Source organism: Crinia signifera, chromosome 6, assembly GCF_055691185.1.
Source record: "Crinia signifera chromosome 6, ASM5569118v1, whole genome shotgun sequence".
In the NCBI taxonomy this organism is placed as follows: domain Eukaryota; kingdom Metazoa; phylum Chordata; class Amphibia; order Anura; family Myobatrachidae; genus Crinia; species Crinia signifera.
The window spans coordinates 39,448,040-39,466,496 of NC_139222.1; the positions used below are offsets into that span (position 1 = coordinate 39,448,040).

Here is an 18,457-nt window from a genome sequence, read left to right on the forward strand (position 1 = left end):
GCGTCATGGCTGGAGACAAAGGTAGAATTCCCTTTTGTCTACAATAAATGTATTTAATTTGTGCTTTTTAAGTATATAAAAAAAAAATAATAGGTTTGGGGAACATATGCTAAAAATACAGTGGCAATACTACTGCCACAGCAGGGGCAAATGTAGAATCCAAGGTATTGGGAAGGCAGGAGAACCAGGGGGTTTTGTTCTCCATAAAAAAAATGGATACAATCCTTAGGTCGACAAATAAAGAGATTGACAGTCAATAGGTCAATGACACGCCATAGGTTGACACAAGAAAAAGGTTGTCATGGTCAAAAGCAGTGGCGTAGCTTTGTTTGGGGCGCCCCCCGCCGTTAATGGGGGGGGCGCCCCCCCTCTCCCCCCCCCCCCGGCTGCCCGTGCCCCCTCCCCCCATGCTTACCTGTCTGCGCGTCCCGGCTCCCCTCCTGCCTTCAAATAATTCTATGCAGACGGACAATGATAAAATGGCCGCCCCATACCGCAGACAGTTTCAGAGAACAGTCTGCTTTATGGGGCGGCCATTTTATCGTGGTCCATCTCCATAGCATTGATTGAAGCCAGGAGGGGAGCCGGGATGCGCGGACAGGTAAGCCTGCGGGGGATGGGGGGTGGGGGATTACTATAGCACCGCAGCGCCCCCGGCGCCCCCATATGCACAGCGCCCCCCCCCCCCGCGACCGCGGGGGCTGCGGTGCTATAGCTACGCCACTGGTCAAAAGGTCCACGCATGCAATAGGTTGATATGGGAAAGGTCGACATGAGTTTTTCACGTTTTTTCCCAAAAAGGTGGTTTTTCATACTTTGCTATCCAAGTGGTCACAGAGATTATAATAGTGTGCTGAGCACGCCCGCTCACCATGTGAAGGGACATGGTACACTTAAACGGTGTCCATGTTGATGTATATTGACATAGACACCAAAAAACATGAAAAACTCCTGTCCACCTTTCGACCCTGTTGGACTAAGGCATGTTAACCTTTTTCATATGTTGACCAATAGTGGTTGACCTTTTAACTGTCAACCTTCTTAAGGTCGACCCTTTGACCCATACCCAAAGAAAAAAAGTTGAAGTTCAATTATATTTCATTTTAAAAAATAAAATTAAAAAATATATTTATTTGGATAATAAAAAAAAGACCTCTACATAAATGCCACTGTAAATAATGGAAGCACGATGCTTTCGAACCATATCGATATATAAATCTATAGTTCTCCACATGAACAAAATATATATATTACACAAATACAGCACAATATTAAACACCTTTTGCATTTAAACATAAAATAAATTGCAAAGAAACATCCACTCCTTTAAAGAATAAACAAAAAAAAAAAATGCCCACTCAAGATTTATTCCTTGTGTGTTTTTTTTTGTCTTCATACCACAAAGTCACTGACCAGGAATGCTCCGGGACCAGTAGCTCCTGTATTGTCTATAAGTATCGTTTTCTCTGAGCTGCTTGTCTGTCTGTAATGCGTCCCCACGGACAGTTTAGCATGTACTCGCTCACAGATTCCTAGCAGTGTGGATAGTATTAGGAATAAAGATAAGATTTAAAGGCCTTGTCCATCCACAGCCTACTGAGATGTCTATAAAAAGTTCCGGATGACTTCCTCCTACCATTATCTGCAGGAGCAGCTTTCCACAGACATGTTGGGGTATACTTTTAGAACCACGTTTCGACTTTCATCCAGGAAGAGGACAGTGAGTGAGCTCATTCGGTCGGGTGTACAGCACGGCTCTGGGACGCCCGGGATTATCCCCACAGCCTTGACGATACTCTGTATGGTTGCATGATTCGAGGGTCTTACAACCTGTGATAGAAAAATAAGTAAAACGTATGAGTCAGATATATGTCCAGCATTCAACTGTATATGCCCTACAAAAGCATAGAGATTGACAGTGTTAGTAGTAAATACAAAAGTCAAAGTACCCTATTCATACACAATGTAATGTAGAGAAATTCCATACACTGTATATAAGGTGGAATAGTGCAATGATGACAGTTTTACTGCAAGGGTGGCATTTTCTTATTAAATTCCTGGGCGCTAGGATTGGATGAGATACATCGCAGGCGGTCCTTTCGCATGCGATGTTTCGCATGCGAGCCCTGTTCCTCGCCTCCGGGAGAGGGGTCCAAGGTCGGGGATCAGACCTGCATGCAAATCCAACCTCCGGCTCAGGTCTAATGCGCACGGGACTTAGCATCGGACCAGAGGGGGACATCAAAGGCATCCAATTTGGGCCTATTTCTCAGCCCAATCAATCGGAATCGGGTCAAATTGGTCCAAATCGAACTAGTGTATGGGGGCGTTAAGGCCTCAGCAATTATATCGCCACACTGCTCTCCAAGACTCTGGGATAATACGGTTTCAGTCTTATTGAATGAAAAAAATGCTTTATCTTCCAAATCCGTCTTTCCATAAAATGTTAGATACCTTCAACATGGTGAAGATTTTATATGGGCTGTAGGGAATATAGTTCATATCCCAGGACTCAGCATGATGATGATCAAAATCCCAGCAGTGGAACCTGAAGCTCAAAATCTTGCTGGTAAAAACATACAGGGATAGGTTTAGGGTTAGGCGCTACAAAAAGAGTTTGGGTTAGGCTGCGGCAGAGATGATAGGATTAGGCTGATGATGATGATAGGATCTTGGAATTGCAGCAGGGGTTGGGGGGAAAAAATGTTAAAACAAAAAAAAATTGGGGGGCTTAAACCTTTTTTTGTTATTGTTTAGAGATTTTTTTTGCATTAATGTTTTTATGAAAAAAAAATAATACTTCGAAACATTGCTGTGTATTGATGCTTTCTAAAATTAAGAATCCAAAGTTATTAGGCTTTGAAAACAAATTTTGGACTAAACATATTTGAATTAAAACATGCAAAAAACTTTTCAGAGAAATGCACAAACAAGAAAAAAAAGAAGTTAAGCATTAGCACTGGATATGTCACAAGGTTTTGAATTTAAGTAAATGCTGTATGAAGATTAAACTATGAGGTGTTTCTCTGTGTATTGCCTGTTAAAAGTGTTGGTGTTGTTTACTCTTTAAGATTGTGTTAACTGTGGCTTTTTCCTGTCCTATGAAAACGGGGAAGAAGCTTGATGCTAGGCAGATTTAGCACCTCGTTTATCTGATTCACATCCCTATATCTTTGGCGTGCATTTGATTACTGCATTGGTTCAGCTTACATATTCAAAGACCACAAGCAACAAAGTGTGGAATAATACCAGGGATTCCCTTACAATAGGCTTTTTTTTTTAAAAATAAGTCACGGTGTTGTGCCTCTAGCCACAGCATACAAAAAAAAAAACATTCGATTTAAACCAGCAAAACCTGAAATGCAGTATTAATACTTAAGGTTGAAGTGAAGTATTAAACAACATCATTTTTCGAGGAGCTAATTAACTTGGGTGTGGTATGTCGGTCCGACAATCGGAATCCCAAAGGTCAGTATCCCGACATCGGAATCCCGACTGCCGGTGGTCTGACAGAGAGCGAGCTCACTGCACTTGCCAAGCTGCGCTCGCCACACTGCGGGCTCAGTGGTTTGCTTCGCTCATCACAGGTTCGGTTCTCCCTCTATGGGGGTCGCGGACCCCCACAAGGGAGAATAGCCCCTGTCAGTCGGGATCCCAACTGTCAGGCATTTCAACAATGGAGATTCCGATGTCGGAGTACTGACCGTTGGAATCCCGACTGTCGGGCAGTCATCCAGCACCCACTTAACTTACAGTACCAATTACCTGTTTGAGGATTCTCGGGGGCCAACAGAAGACCCATAGGAAACCCAAAAACATGTGCAGAACATGAAAGCACACACACACACACCCATAGGGTCTGGTTGGAACCAAACCCAGGACCTCAGTGTTGTGAGGCAGCAATGCTGATCACTGTGCCACCATACTACCATACTGTTTCATATGCATACTGGGCTACCCATTATAATTTGGGTGGCCTGTAAGTACATCCTGAAATGCAAAACCGATACAAATAAGAGCCCACAAGGAAAATCAACCATGGACCTGCAGAAAGGAAGGGTTTACTGGCACATAGAAACGCTTTGGATACACTCCACAAATCTAATTTGTCAGGGGACACCTCTGTTGAGATGACGGCAGTTTGCCAGGAGCTTAATACTTGTTCCAATTACTCAATCAAATGCAGCTTAGCGTTCTGTAAATATAAGTTTTATGAATTTGGATGCAGACCTGGTAGACTACTGGCAAACGCCCTAAGGCAACAGAAAGGCCAGACATAGAGCGGACCTATACGGGATAGTAAAGGCTCCATTAAATAGTCTTCAGGGAAGAACTTCATTTCCTACAACACTTCTCTACATAATCGTTGCATAAATGTCTCCGCTCTTGCTTTCCATAGCAGAGGAGGTAGGGGTAGACTGACCAGGGACACTTCCTGATGAAGACGATGCTGGAGGCATCTAGTGAAATAGGAACTGGTTCCGATTGTTTCCTAGTCCAATATTGTAGAACATTTACAAGAGAATGACTCTCCAGCTGAGAATGGCAATGGTGGATTCTGGTCCATTGCTGCCCATATTACTATGATCCACGTGCCAACAAAGGACCCCCCCCCCAACTGTGTACAACCCCCCCCACCTGATTGTGCTTTGTGGAAGCTGTATGCAGAGTTGATAGTTAACAGACGGAAGAACCTTTTCAAATCACATAGGGCAGATGGGTATTATTCGAGATCATCAAGACCACCAAGGTTATCGATCCCATTTACCAGGTGGTTTCTAGATTAAGATCAATGGGGCGTTTACAGAAATCACCAGTGTTGTCCCTTTTCCCCACTTATCTACATTATCTGTATGGAGTGGTACTTGTGTAGTTTCACGGCACCTGATATATCAGATGCGATATCTGTCGATATATCAGGTGCAATATCGGTCGATATATCGATGCGATCTGAACCGATTTTTGACCTGTTCATAACCCCACTATCCACTACGCATGGAATTGATCTTATATAGCGTGGCGAGCGCAGCGAGGGGACGCAGATTACTGCGCTCGCCGCACTATATAAAATCATTATGAACAGGTCAAAAAGCAGTTCAGATCGCATCCGATATATCGGCCGATATCGCATCCGATATTTCGGCCGATATTGCATCCGATATATCGGGCGCCGTGAAACTACACAAGTACGTGGAGTTCTTATGGACTTGATTTCCAGGCTAAACCACTTTACGGTCCCCTGGGGACCGCCAGCGCTGATTGCAGTGCCCGGGAATCAGCATAATGCATTACACACTAAGCTCGTCGACTGGACTCCTATTGGCAGAGAGGGCTTGAATGTGTTATGCATTATATTGATTCCTGGGCGTAGTAAGTTGTTCGGGAAACAGCGCTACTACTGGGGATCCCCGCTAGAGATTGGCACTTGTGATCCCCCTCCCCCTCCCCTTGCAATCTCCCTCCCCAGCAACCATGCAAATTTAAAAATAACCCTCTGAAGGGTGTTTTGTTTTTTTAATCGCCCCTAAAGGGGTTTAATTAGCTGTGCTACAAATTGTGGGTCGACACAGGCTAGATCTGGATGTTTAGTCACTGGACGAAACTACTTTTTCATTAACCCAACTCTATTAAATAATGGCAGCCATAACCCATGCAGTTCCTCTTTCCTGCCTGGGGTGTCACTCTCTGCTCTGGTGCTTCTAGCACATTTTACCCTGTAGCTCAAAGCTGAGATACAGACTAGAGTGTGCTAGAAGCACGAGTAGAGCAACATCCCGTTCAGGAAAGAGGTACTGTACAGGCTGTAACAGGGGCAGGATCCCAGAATGAACACTATATAATATTACTTTACATCTCTAGTTTACACTGATGTCCTTAACTCACTATCCAAAAATAGATCATTTGCTCAGCTTCCAAAAAGATCAGTCAAAGAGAAGTATTTTTCAATACGAGACTCCCCTGGGGTTTCCCATTGTCGACCTAATGCTTATGTCAACCCTGTCAACCTTACCCATGTCAACCTATTTCAGATTGCATCATCCACCCACACCCCCCCTGTAGCGGCGCGACGGTGGGCGCCGGGGTGCTCCACATGGGAGCACCACATGGGCGCTCCACATGGGGCGCTCCGGTGCCTAGCACCGGCCCTGATGGTAGGGACTATGATTGTTTTAAAATAAGTAATGGTACAAGGCAGGAGTGCCCCTTTACTCTTAGGGGGGTATTCAATCCCTGGCGCTATTTACGATGAGGGAAATAGCAGCGGTTGCCTATTCAATGCTGTCTTGCCTGACAGTATTGAAGAGGCAGATCCACAGAACGGGCCCAATTAGCCGATAACGGCTGTGGATTGTCACCATCACGGCCAAATCTTGACAAACCACGGCTGTTTACGTGGACGCACCCTCTTTTTGCCAATCGCCAGGCAGGACAGTGAGTCCCACCTGGCGATATGCTATCAAGCAAAATAAATATCCAAGACAAAAAGCTACAACAAGTGATAACGTGAACAGTTATAAACAAGCAGCCAATCAGCTCCTATCTGTCAGCCTGTAACATGACAATGCCAGGAGCTGATTGGCTGGCTGTTTATCACTCTATATCACTTTTTGAAACTCGATACATCTGGCCTTACACTTTCCTAGGAGGTTCTGCTTTGCCCTTTCACAGACTTCAGTGCTTCGAAATATAGCCCATTTTTTGCTCCAGCAGCATAAGGGTTAACCAGCTACCCCTTTAAATTCCAGAAAGTATACAAAGCCCTGGAGGCGTTATCCCATAAAGGTCTGGTCACATCTTATAGACAGCGAGGATGTAACAATAACTAAACCCATCGTGTGTCACATCATGCCATCTTGTTAAAAATCTTCTACATGTTATTGATAAAAGGCCGATACATCTGGCTTGCAGCACATAAATGCACAACACGTCACAATTTGACATTGCAATGGTGGGAACAAGGCTAGAAAAAAAAAAACTGAATTCTATTGCTAATGTGTTTCTCAGGTATTATTGTTACTCTGAAAAGCAAATGATCAACGTAGTGGTGTTAACAGCCCTAAGGCTGATAATCAGTAGCCTCGTGTAAGCAGTACCCTCCTTTATCCACTTGGTGGTGCTGTTCTATGTTGTAATAAGTCCATGTATTGCACTAGATATGTGAAAAGCATTTTTCCATGTCTCCCCTGCATAATTCTTAGGGCAAGATGTAAGAGGAAGAGATTTTTAGACTTTTGAGATTTTTAGTAAAAAAATGGCAGAATTTGCCAGTTTTGTGTAATTCGCACATGTAACAGGATGCGAATTGCGGTAACAAAAAATCTAATTTTTTTGTGACAAAAATCGCACTTTTTGGTGACCAAAAATCGCACTAAATTGCATGTCATTGCATTTTTTACCCCCCCAAATCCCATTCCATTACATTTGCGAATTCTTCAAAAAAAATTGCGATTTTTAAACACGACTAATAAAAATCATATTTTATTATATCTAGTCCTCAGTGTTATTTTTTTATTTCAGGCAGAATTCCCGTTATTTTTTTATATTAACCATATTTTGTTCCTGTAAAGAGCATCATTATCATCCCAATTCTACAAAATGTAGGGGTAAATTTACAAAAACGACTAAAAACCAACAGCCTTTCATTTTCTAGGATGCAACAGAGACATGATAGACAGCAGGGCCATAGCTAGGTGTGTGCCAGCAGTGCCTTGCCTACAGCACCTCTAGTTTGCAAAGCGGGGAGAGGTGCACTCCCTGCTCTGCAAGCCGCTGGGACGTGCGCTGCTGCCGGTCACTGCTGCATCTGTCAAACTATGGTGTAGATGTATGAAGCAGTGATAAGGGAGAAGTGAGCTAGAGGAGAAGTGACCCATGGGCAACCAATCAGCTGCTCTTTATCATTTTATGTTATGTAACTTATAGATGTTACTTCAGTGCTGATTAGTGGCCATGGGCCATGGGCCACTCTCCTCTGGCTCGCTTCTCCTTATCACTGCTTAATACCTCTACCCCTATATGACAGGCAGCAGTGCCATTGACCCATGCAGCACCTCTCCCCACTCCCCTGCTGCCAGGGCCGGGCCGCACATTACCTATAGCGCTGAACCCCCTTTGCATTGATTCATTAGCACAGATTTTGAGCTTGGGGACCCCAGGATGCAGGCTGTGTAGAACGTGACAGCTGCAACCTCTGAGAACCCGGGAAGACTGAACATAGGGGGAGCTGTAGCGTGCAGCTAATCTCAAGTACTGCTCAGCTAGTGCGCTCCTCTGCTCCCTCACACCCTCCCACATTCCACAATCTGCATGGCTGTGTGACGCGAGTTCGATCTACCCGGCCAGCGGTCTGCACTGTGAGTGGAGGAGAAGGTTCCTGGCGCACGCCTGTGTTCGTGGAGGACGCCCGGCGTGGTGTGTGTGGACTCGAAATACCTGCGAGGAGATGCCTGCAGTATTGCCGTATCTGGTAGACAGGGGCTAAAGTGAGCCGGAACGGGGGCGGAACTGCGTCTGGTCACCTTGCCCTGCTGTGTCTGTCCCTGCCTGCAGCTAGAAACAGCCGGGAAGAGTGATGTAAACCCGGCTGTCTTGTCTATCCCCATCCACGACTCAGCAGCTGTTTAAAATGATGCGCCGGGCCCGGGTCATGGCCTGGCAGCCAATTAGGCAGCTTGTGACTCGCGAGCCAATCAGAGCTGCTTGATTGGCTGCCGGGCTGTGAGCCTTGCCTGGCGCATCATTTTAAATAGCCATGTGCACTTCCTGATGAAGCCTCAGCCTTGTTCTCATACGTGTGCTTATTTTGGGAGATCAGTAAATTTGAAACAACATCGCATGCGGTCCTTTTTGCACACAATGTTTCGAATGCGATCCCAGCCAAGGCTACCGATCTGTCAAATCTTGGTAGCAGCCCTTGCAATCTTGGGGTCCGATCCAATGTGTATGGGATCGTGTATCGGATCGGAATAAGACTGAGCTTATCATCTTCCCACCCTCCTGCATAACCTCCCCTCAAAGCAATGTAGAGCAGAGAGCGCGTTGGAGGTGCAGTGCAGGATGGTTCTGTCCATCTGCAAAAAATTGCAGCTTTGCTAAGAGGCCCAAAGTGCAAAAACCTGAATCGGAATACCCTGGGAGGCCCAAGCAAAACAGCGATGTTTGGGAGATGTGGCAGAAAGTACATTATGTGGTCCTACGATTAGTTTGACAGGTTGTGTAAACTGGAGGCTAGATTGTCAACAGGATCCATGGTCTGAGTAAACTGCACTAAATAGTTCCAGATGTGACTTCACTGTGTCGCTAATAATCTGTCAGCCCAGGTTTCCACCAGGTGCCCCCACAGGGGTGTAATAGACTTTGCTACACAGAAATAGATGGCCAATCATGTCACACAGAACTTGAAGCCAAGTTTGGCCTTTGCTATAATAAGACATGATTGGGAGGACCACTGTGTATATACATGTGATAGATATTAGTTATTAGTTATTAGTTGCCTGGCTATATCGTGTTTGTCCCACCTTCATTAACAATAGACCCATTAGGGTGGCCAATCCCGGGATCAGATGGGGATCCCGGGATCTGGCCCCAAAATGTCCGGGATTTCAATCCCGGGATTGGAGTATCCAATATATTTTGTCATTGTACGATTTATTGTGTAGTGCACTGGTTCTCAACCTCGGTTCTCAAGTACCCCACACAGTGCACATTTTCCAGGTCTCCACACAGAATTTCAAGTGAAGTAATTAGCTCCACCTGTGGATCTTCTGAAACGTGTTAGTGACTAATCAGTGCAACTGTGCACCTGCCGGGTGAACTGGAAAACATGAACTGTTCCGGAGACCAAGGATGAGAACCACTGGAGTAGTGCATAGGGTCTCAAAGTCGGTCCTCAGGACCTCACACAGTGCATATTTTGCAGGTCACCCGACAGGTGCGCTCATTACTGACTGACACAATTTAAAAGCTCCACAGGTGGAGTGAATTACTTCACTTCATTTTGTGAGGAGACCTGCAAAACATGCGCGGTGTGGGGTCCTGAGGACCGACTCTGAGAACCGATGGTGTAGTGTGTACAGTGATACAATATGTGATGCCGTGTTGCTAAGTCACACCATTGCTTAGGTGTGCACCCAGCTTAAGAAGGCAGAATCTACCAGCAATGGTGCAGCGGGAACTGGTGCTGTCACCATGTCCAGGCACAGAATGCTGTTAGCTCTGTCTCACAGGGGTATGCATCGTTAGGTCAACAAGTTATTAGGTAATTAGGTCGATGTCGACACAAAAAAAAACCTCATGTTGATAAGAGCATCTCCCAGCGCTGTTCCATTGCAGTGAATTGGTTACCCGTTTACGCTGCACCGTGAGCCAGGTTGAACTCGTGTACAACCCTACTTGCTTGCCGGGTTGAAATGCCTCTCTCGACCCAACAAATGGGCACATTTACACCCGGGTTTTTGTGTGCTCCCATGCAAATACCCAAGTTGTGGTAAAAGGGATATAAGCAGTGATGGTTTCTACCTATGGGCTGCAGGACTGCAGCACCTCCGCATAAAATCTGACACCTCCTCAGCATTAGTAAAGCCAGTAGCTTCATTGGACTGGCAGTGACTTCCTATTGGAAGTCCTACCTGGAGGTGTTCTTTCTCTTTCGGACTGCCAGTCCAGGCAGCGATAAGCAGAGAGCTGGCTTCCTGTTGGAAGCCACTCCCTGCCTTACCGTACAGCCTTAGCTGTCTTCTATGTGTACCGCCGATGGCATGGGCGCCTGACAACTGTATAATACAGGCAGAGACCCAGCGATAAAAAAGAGGGCGTGGCCAGAGGCAGCCCCTCCTACCACACGTAGAAGCCGCCGCGGGATATAATTGACACTTTGCATGTGTATTTACCTTTTGTTTACAAATAAAGTTATTTGTGGAACATTCTTTTTGTTGCTGTTGCTAGTGATTTAATGCAGCCAATTTATATATATCCTTCCAAATCCCCGGCACACTGCTCCCCCTAACCGGGGTTACCTTGCTCCAGGTGCCCTTCTCAGAGACTATGCACCCCTCATATCCAGAACATGACAAATTGAAGTAACTCAGGAGACTTGTAAGTTGGGATAGAAAAACGTGAAAAAACACTCCTTTATTCAGCCAACGTTTCGTGGCCAGTATCCACTTCCTCAGGACATTTTTCTATACCAACTTACAAGTCTCCTGAGTGCCTTCAATTTGTCATGTTCTATCTATCTATATATATTATTTCTATTTTATTGGCCCTTATTAGCAGTTTACTTGTTGCCACTCACACAATGATGTAACTGATGCAATGAGGTGGTGCCCAGCTTTCACCACTGGAAAATGAATGCGTGCCATCACTAATGATAGCACAGTCTGTTACAAATTACCGAGCCCAGCGCGGCTGATGCCTGAAACGGATCCGTATTCAGTTCTACAGAAGCACTTCAAAAGCATGCAAGCATTTGTGAATACTTTGAAGAACTTCCTTCCATTTGAAGGCATTTGACCTGAGTTCAAGAGGTCAAAGGTGCTTTTAAAATGCAATTGTTGAGCAGAGCTCCGTTCATTCACGAAATACACATATCACGCACCTGTGTATCATTCATAGTCATCACTGACCAGAGGGGATGTTGCCCGTAGCAACGAAGTTTCTACTTCTTATATAATAGATAGTATCTGATTGGCTGCCCATATCAACAAATAAAGTTAAGATGGAACAGTTGTTATTGATATGATTTTCTTACCTTTGGCATCGGAAATTCACAGACGCCGGAGCAGTAATACGCATCAAATGATTTTGGGGATATAATCCATTCACTCCAGCCAATATCAGCAAAGTCTACCTTTAAGTACCTACGGGAGCAGACCCTGGGTTCGTCCCATTGGCGCCTCCGGGCCTTCTTCATTGTCCTCTCATCAAAGTGCAACACCGGAGATTTGGGTATCGTATCCGCATTCTCCTGACCCTTCTTCTTCCGTTCCTTTCTTGAGGGCTTCTGCTTTAGAGACTTGTAGGTACTCTCCCACAGATCCTGTTTGCTATAGCGTACATACTTGACATCTGGAAGTTCGTTGTCATGGGTGGAAGAGGCCAAGGTGGCTTCCCTCCTCACTCTGCTCTCTGAAGATGCATTTGGCAGCTGTTTGGAGTCTCCAACGATGGGCTGCGATGGGTCGTACCTCTGTAAGGTCAAGGCCACGCTGTTGGGTTCTGAAATCGCTCTGTCGTTCGCGAATACTAAGATGTATGGCATCTCGTGCGGGTTATTTTCATGAATGGCAGAAAACTTGTGGCCAAAGTCAATCTCCACCGAGATAAACAGGTCCTGTTGGCGCTGGGCCTCCTTGATGATGCCAGTAATGTCTTTAAGATGCCAGGTCCCTTTTTTATAGGAAAGAACATTGCTGACATTCCCTTTCACCGAACCTAAGTCTGTGTGGTGGAGGATGCTTCTGAAGATCACGCTGACCCTTTGGGTTTGGGGTGGAAGCAGAAGACGGCAGGAGGCATTCTTAGAACGTTTACAGAATGAGTCTCTGGGAGCTCTGGGGCCTTTGTCAGGTCCAAAGTGTAGAGTCGCAGCCAAGACGACTTCAGACTCCTGAAGAGATGTCAAATTGAAGCGATAAGTAGGACGGGAAGCCAGGAAATCTGTTGGATAGAGAAGCATTAGTGTATAGAACACATTTCTGCCAGCAAATTATTTTTCATGGATGGATTAACCCCCTAGGCAACATGGGCATATGCATTTAAACCCACTGATGGGTCTGAAGGATTACTTAATTAATTTCTACATCATACCACGCCTCTTATACATCATATAAATAGGTTTTACAGTAGAAATGTGGTTTAAAGTGTAGTAGGATGAGAGATTCAGAAAGTGAGAGATTTGGTAAGAAATCGCCAAGTTTTTTTAAAGCGGCAATCATTTACACTGCAAAATCAAACTGGTTATGCAGTGTAAATGATTGCCGCTTTAAAAAAACCTGGAGATTTCTTACCAAATCTCTCACTTTCTGAATCTCTCATCCTATTAAATTTCACTAGTAATTCCTGTACAGCAAATACAACTGTAATGAAGACAGATTATGATATGTATTATTATTATTTAGATTGATATTATTGCAACTACAATAAATAGAAAAGCTACAGGTTAGAATAGCATTACTGATATTCATCTACAATAAAGTTGGGGGCTAATTCAAATACCAATGATGGGCACATAGGCCTTTATTCAGATGAGATAGCAGTATAAATTTGTTTGGGAAAATGGGCAAAACCATGTGCACTGCAGGTGGGGCAGATGTAACATGTGCAGAGAGAGTCAGATTTGTGTGAGTTATTTTGTTTCTGTGCAGGGTAGTTACTGGCTGCATTATTTTTACACTGCAATTTAGATTTCAGTTTCAGCACACCCCACCCAAATGTAACTCTCTCTGCACATGTTACATCTGCCCCACCTGCAGTGCACATGGTTTTGACCATTTTCCAAATAAATTTGTACTGCGATCAGATCTGAATAAGGGCCATAGTGGCAGAGAAAAGGTTGTAACCACCAACTCGCAATTGGCAGCATGACACAGTTTCTCTTGTACCCGACGGAGGGGTGCGGGAATATTTGCCAAGTATCATAAATCTCGGTGATCACCACACTTACTAGGTGAATCTATCAATTAAAAAAAATGCAACACAATTTGTCTCTATCGATTCATTCTTAAATAATATCGCAGGATATGGAGACAGCATGACGGGGCTTCTGCATGGGTATAGAGGTGTCTAGTAAGAGCCCAATTACTGTATGTATAAGGCTATATACATGCTGTATATAAACAATGGTGTAGCCTGTACAAAATATATATATATATATATATATATATATATATATATATATATATATATAGATATATATATATATAGAGATATAGAGTTTTTGAAAGGAGGGCACTCACCAATTCGCAGATAAAATTTCTTTTATTCAGTTCATTAAAATATTGAACTCACATAGTTGTCATCAACGTTTCGGTCCGCATTTCAGACCTTCGTCAGGACAGACATCAGGGCAACAAGAGATCTTACTCCAACAGAGACCTCTTGTTGCCCTGATGTCTGTCCTGACGAAGGTCTGAAATGCGGACCGAAACGTTGATGACAACTATGTGAGTTCAATATTTTAATGAACTGAATAAAAGAAATTTTATCTGCGAATTGGTGAGTGCCCTCCTTTCAAAAACTCTATTTGATGGTCCTGTGCCTTGGAGTGAGCACAACTGGGATGACCCTATGAATTGTGTGCGGATTCCAAAAATACATATATAGAGATATAGATATATAAATGTCCATCTATGCAGGCACTCTAATATTCTCATCTGCTCCGGTGCCACATCACAGGTATATACAGTACACGGTCCAAGAAGCGAGCACTCTGGAGACTTTGCAAGCAGTCACATAAACAATCTGTATTGAGGTAAATGAACGTTTTCGGGACTGCAGCCCCTTCCTCCAATAACCTACAAGCTGTATATATAGATATATATACACACACACACTTTGGTGATTGATTAGGAAAGCAGCACTTTATAGTACATACTGTATATGTAAAACTAATGGTGCGTTTTAGGGGAATGAAAAGACAATTGGGCCGGATGTATCAAGCTTCAGAAGTGATAAAATGGAGAGTGATAAACAGCCAGCCAATCAGCTCCTACCTGTCATGTTACAGGCTGAGTTTGAAAAATAACAGGTAGGAGCTGATTGGCTGGCTGTTTATCACTCTCCATTTTACTCGCTCACTATCAAATCATTTTTCCACCCTTCGGTCTATACTTACTGTTCAGATGGCTGCTTTCTGAAGAATTGGGGGGCGGCCACTGACATCAGTCTCCCGCCCCGAGAAGGCAAGAGCGCACTTGTGTTTACAGCGGAGCACCCAGTGTTTTTTGTGGCACCCCCGCCATTTTTGTGGGCGTGTCTATAAAATGCTGCGAGCCTATAAAATGCTGCCTGCCCATCATGTAGGCGTTCGGTCCAGGGGTGAGGACATGCGCATAATCTTGCATGCGCAAACACCCAACATCGCCTGGGGGAGCGAATTCGGACCACAACGAGCGGGACTGAATCGCCCTCAATGGTACAATGGAGGACAGGTGACTGAAATAATTACAGAAACCTCTGTAAAACATTAAAACCTCGTTATTTGGTGCGAAGTGTTCGTTCGCACGGGGCCGATGTTTCTTGTTTGCGCATGTGCATTTCTGCACATGAGGATGCGCTGGGTGCGTGTGGATGTGCTGGGTGCGTGTGGGCACCGTGAACAGACTGTTCGCTTGGAGCACGCACCCATCCTTGTGAGCAGAGGATGGGGGCGTGAGGTGGTGGGCGGAGTATGGGGATCTTTGATAGACAGATCACGGACACTTATTACAATGGTCATCTCACCTCCCTTCCATTATTTCCTATCTATAATCATCACTGTCTCTGCATTTCCAGTAAACCCTCCGCACCGCACTCTGTTCATCTGGCCTGACACGATCGTCCTTATTGGATAATGAATGCAGGCCTTACAGTTCCTACCAGAGCGCTTACTTATTACTTCCTGTATCCTCCATGACTTATGCATATACCTTCCCAGCCATGCAGCAGGACAGCCATGATCTGTTTTGTACAAGTAGATTATTGCCCAAACAATATAATACATTCCTATTTTTACTTACATATTGTTCAAAATACTATTCCTAAATGCTATTTGTGGTGTATCCTCGGCTGTGGTTACTGAAGCTCGCCTTACTAAGGACCTGTCACTTTCTGGGCCAGATTCTCTAAGCTTCAAAAGTGATAAAATGGACAGTGATAAACAGCCGGCCAATCAGCTCCTACCTGCCATGTCACAGACTGTGTTTGAAAAATGTCAGACAGGAGCTGATTGGCCGTCTGTTTATCACTATCCATTTTAGAGAATCTGGCCCTCAGTCTGCTGACAAACATCAGGCAGCAGCTGTATAGTCACTAATTAGCTAATCGCCTATCTGTAGCCCAGGCCACGCGGGTGTGATGGGAGATTCCCTGCTCTGCAAGACTCATCTGATTCTGATTTATTCGGTCACCTGCGCGTTCATGATGTTTGGCGACTGCGCATAGTTATTTATGCGCATGTGCAACCACTGTCCGGGCGTGGGGCGACGGGCCGGTGGATTTACCCATGGGAGCGCCCAGTGTGTCATGGGCGTTCCCATGGGGATTCCCAGGGGCGGGCAGCTGATGTCAGCGAATGTTAGCTGCCTGCCCGTTTCCCGCACAGGGCGCTCATTAATCTGGTACACCGATCTGCGAGCGCCGGAGAAATCATTCGATGGTTTCCCGATAGCTAGAGAGATACTTACATAGATAGATAGGGGTATGGGTAAAAACCGGATCCGGACAGAACGCCCAACCGGACAGGCTCCATTCATCAATATCTGTAATTCTGGAGCTTGTAGTGTCTGGTCCGGGGGGGCGGCATTGCCGGTGGGGCTGCTGTGTCGCCTGTCACCAGGAAGAGGAGAAGGGGGATAATAAAGCTTCCCTGCATGGTCCATGGTGTAATAAAAATCAAAATGGTATGGACCATACGAGGAGGCTGTAATCTGACCTTTCCCATGCTCCCGGTGAAAGCTATGAGAGGCACCCCCCACGCGACTGAACACCCCCTGGACAGGCACCCCAGGGACCAGCAAACATTATAAGCTCCGGAATACAGAGTTTGATAGTCCAGCGTTCCTGGGTGCAGCCCGGTTCCAGTTTTCACTTAGTCCCAATAGATAGGTGGATAGATATGTATACTGTACAGTATGTGCTACTGTATATACAGTACTGTATGTGCTATATATACAGTATGTACTATATATACTGTACAGAATGTGCTACAGTATATATACAGTACTGTATGTGCTATATATAATGTACAGTATGCGCTATATACAGTATGTGCTATATATAATGTACAGTATGAGCAGTATGCGCTATATACAGTATGTGCTATACAGTACTGTATGTGCCAAATATACAGAATGTGCTATACATACAGTATATGCTATACATAATGTACAGTATGCGCTATATACAGTATGTGCTGTATACATATAAACACCGTATACAGTATGTGCTGTGTGTGTGTGTGTATATATATATATATATATATATATATATATATATATACACACACACACACACACTGTATATAGTATGTGCTGAATATATATATATATTTATTATATATATAAATACACACACACACACACACTGTATATAGTATGTGCTGAATATATATATATATATATATTATATATATATATATATATACATACACACACACTGTATACAGTATGTGCTGTGTATACAGTACTGTATGTGCACTTTCCGGTGGGACCAAGCTACTGTCACTGTCCCCTCCACCAGCATCCATCCGCCCCCGGTCCCCGGTGTGTGCCCCTTACCTGGCTGTGCCCGGAAGCTCCGCACCGTGTTCCCCTCCTGCGGGCGGCTGCCCTCCCGGGTGTAGCGATCATACAGCCGCAGCATGTGCAGGGAGAGCGGGTCTGAGGCGGAGGTCAGCGCTCCGGAAGCCGGGCTGTCTCTGGGGGTCGGGGCAGAGCCTGTGGCCATGGACAGGAGCAGGACAAGCATCCAGTACAGAGCCTCCATCATCAGCATGGCTGGGTCCGGGGATCCGGCAGGACAGTGGTACATGCACGGGATATATGTATGCTGCCTTGCCTGGTCCTTCCGCTCTCTCTATGGCACTTGCTTTGTGAGTGCACCCTGGCTCCAAAGTCCTGAGGGTCCTTACACTTAACGCCTAGTGTCCCTACTGTGACTCCTGAGTGTCCCTACTATGACTCCTGAGTGTCCCTATTGTGACTCCTGAGTGTCCTTGCTGTGACTCCTGAGCATCCCTGCTCTGACTGCTGTGTACCCTTACTCTGTCTCCTAAGTGTCCATACTGTGACTCCTGAGGTCCTTACTCTGACTCCTGTCCTGTGTACTCTGACTCTTGAGTGTCCCTACTGTGACTGCTAAGTGCCACTTCTGAGTCCTCCTTGAGTGTCCCTACTCTGACTCCTGAGTGTCCCTACTGTGACTCCTGAGTGTCCCTACTCTGTGCAGCTCCTCTCTCTCTCTCTCTCTGTCTATGTCTGGCTATATGTCTACCCCTCACTCACTTTGCTTCTGTCTCCCGGGTGTCAAAATTCAAAGCTGAATTTTAAGCTGCAGACTCAGGAGCTGGGAAGGGGGGCAATGAATTGACGTGTGGTCCCCCCCTGTGCAGTCATAGGGCACCTCTGGCTGGCTATGGCCAATCAGGGCTAGAAGAAATCAGAGGCTTGGCTGGGACTATTTCATTATAGTTTAATGACTGTGTGTATTCCTGGTGTTCATAGTCAGAACAGTACTGTCTGTATATAGACATTATGGGGGA

The 18,457-nt window shown here is 45.2% G+C and overlaps 1 protein-coding gene across 1 annotated transcript; it reads right to left on the minus strand.

The window, feature by feature from the left end:
• Positions 1–689: 689 nt before the first annotated feature.
• Positions 690–18,245, minus strand: GDF10 (growth differentiation factor 10). The gene is made up of 3 exons (XM_083145361.1): positions 17,475–18,245; positions 11,750–12,657; positions 690–1,830 (listed from the first exon to the last, which is right to left on the minus strand). The coding sequence occupies exons 1-3, from the start codon at positions 17,725–17,727 to the stop codon at positions 1,639–1,641; spliced, it is 1,353 nt and encodes a 450-aa protein (XP_083001487.1). The 5' UTR covers positions 17,728–18,245; the 3' UTR covers positions 690–1,638.
• Between the last annotated feature and the right edge of the window lie 212 nt (positions 18,246–18,457).

Coding starts and splice junctions, on each gene's coding strand:
- GDF10 (XM_083145361.1), bottom strand. CDS start 17,727: ATGTACCACTGTCCTGCCGGATCCCCGGACCCAGCCATGCTGATGATG. Junction 12,658..17,474: donor GAGCTTCCGGGCACAGCCAG/GTAAGGGGCACA, acceptor TCTATCCAACAG/ATTTCCTGGCTTCCCGTCCT. Junction 1,831..11,749: donor GTGAATTTCCGATGCCAAAG/GTAAGAAAATCA, acceptor TTTCTATCACAG/GTTGTAAGACCCTCGAATCA.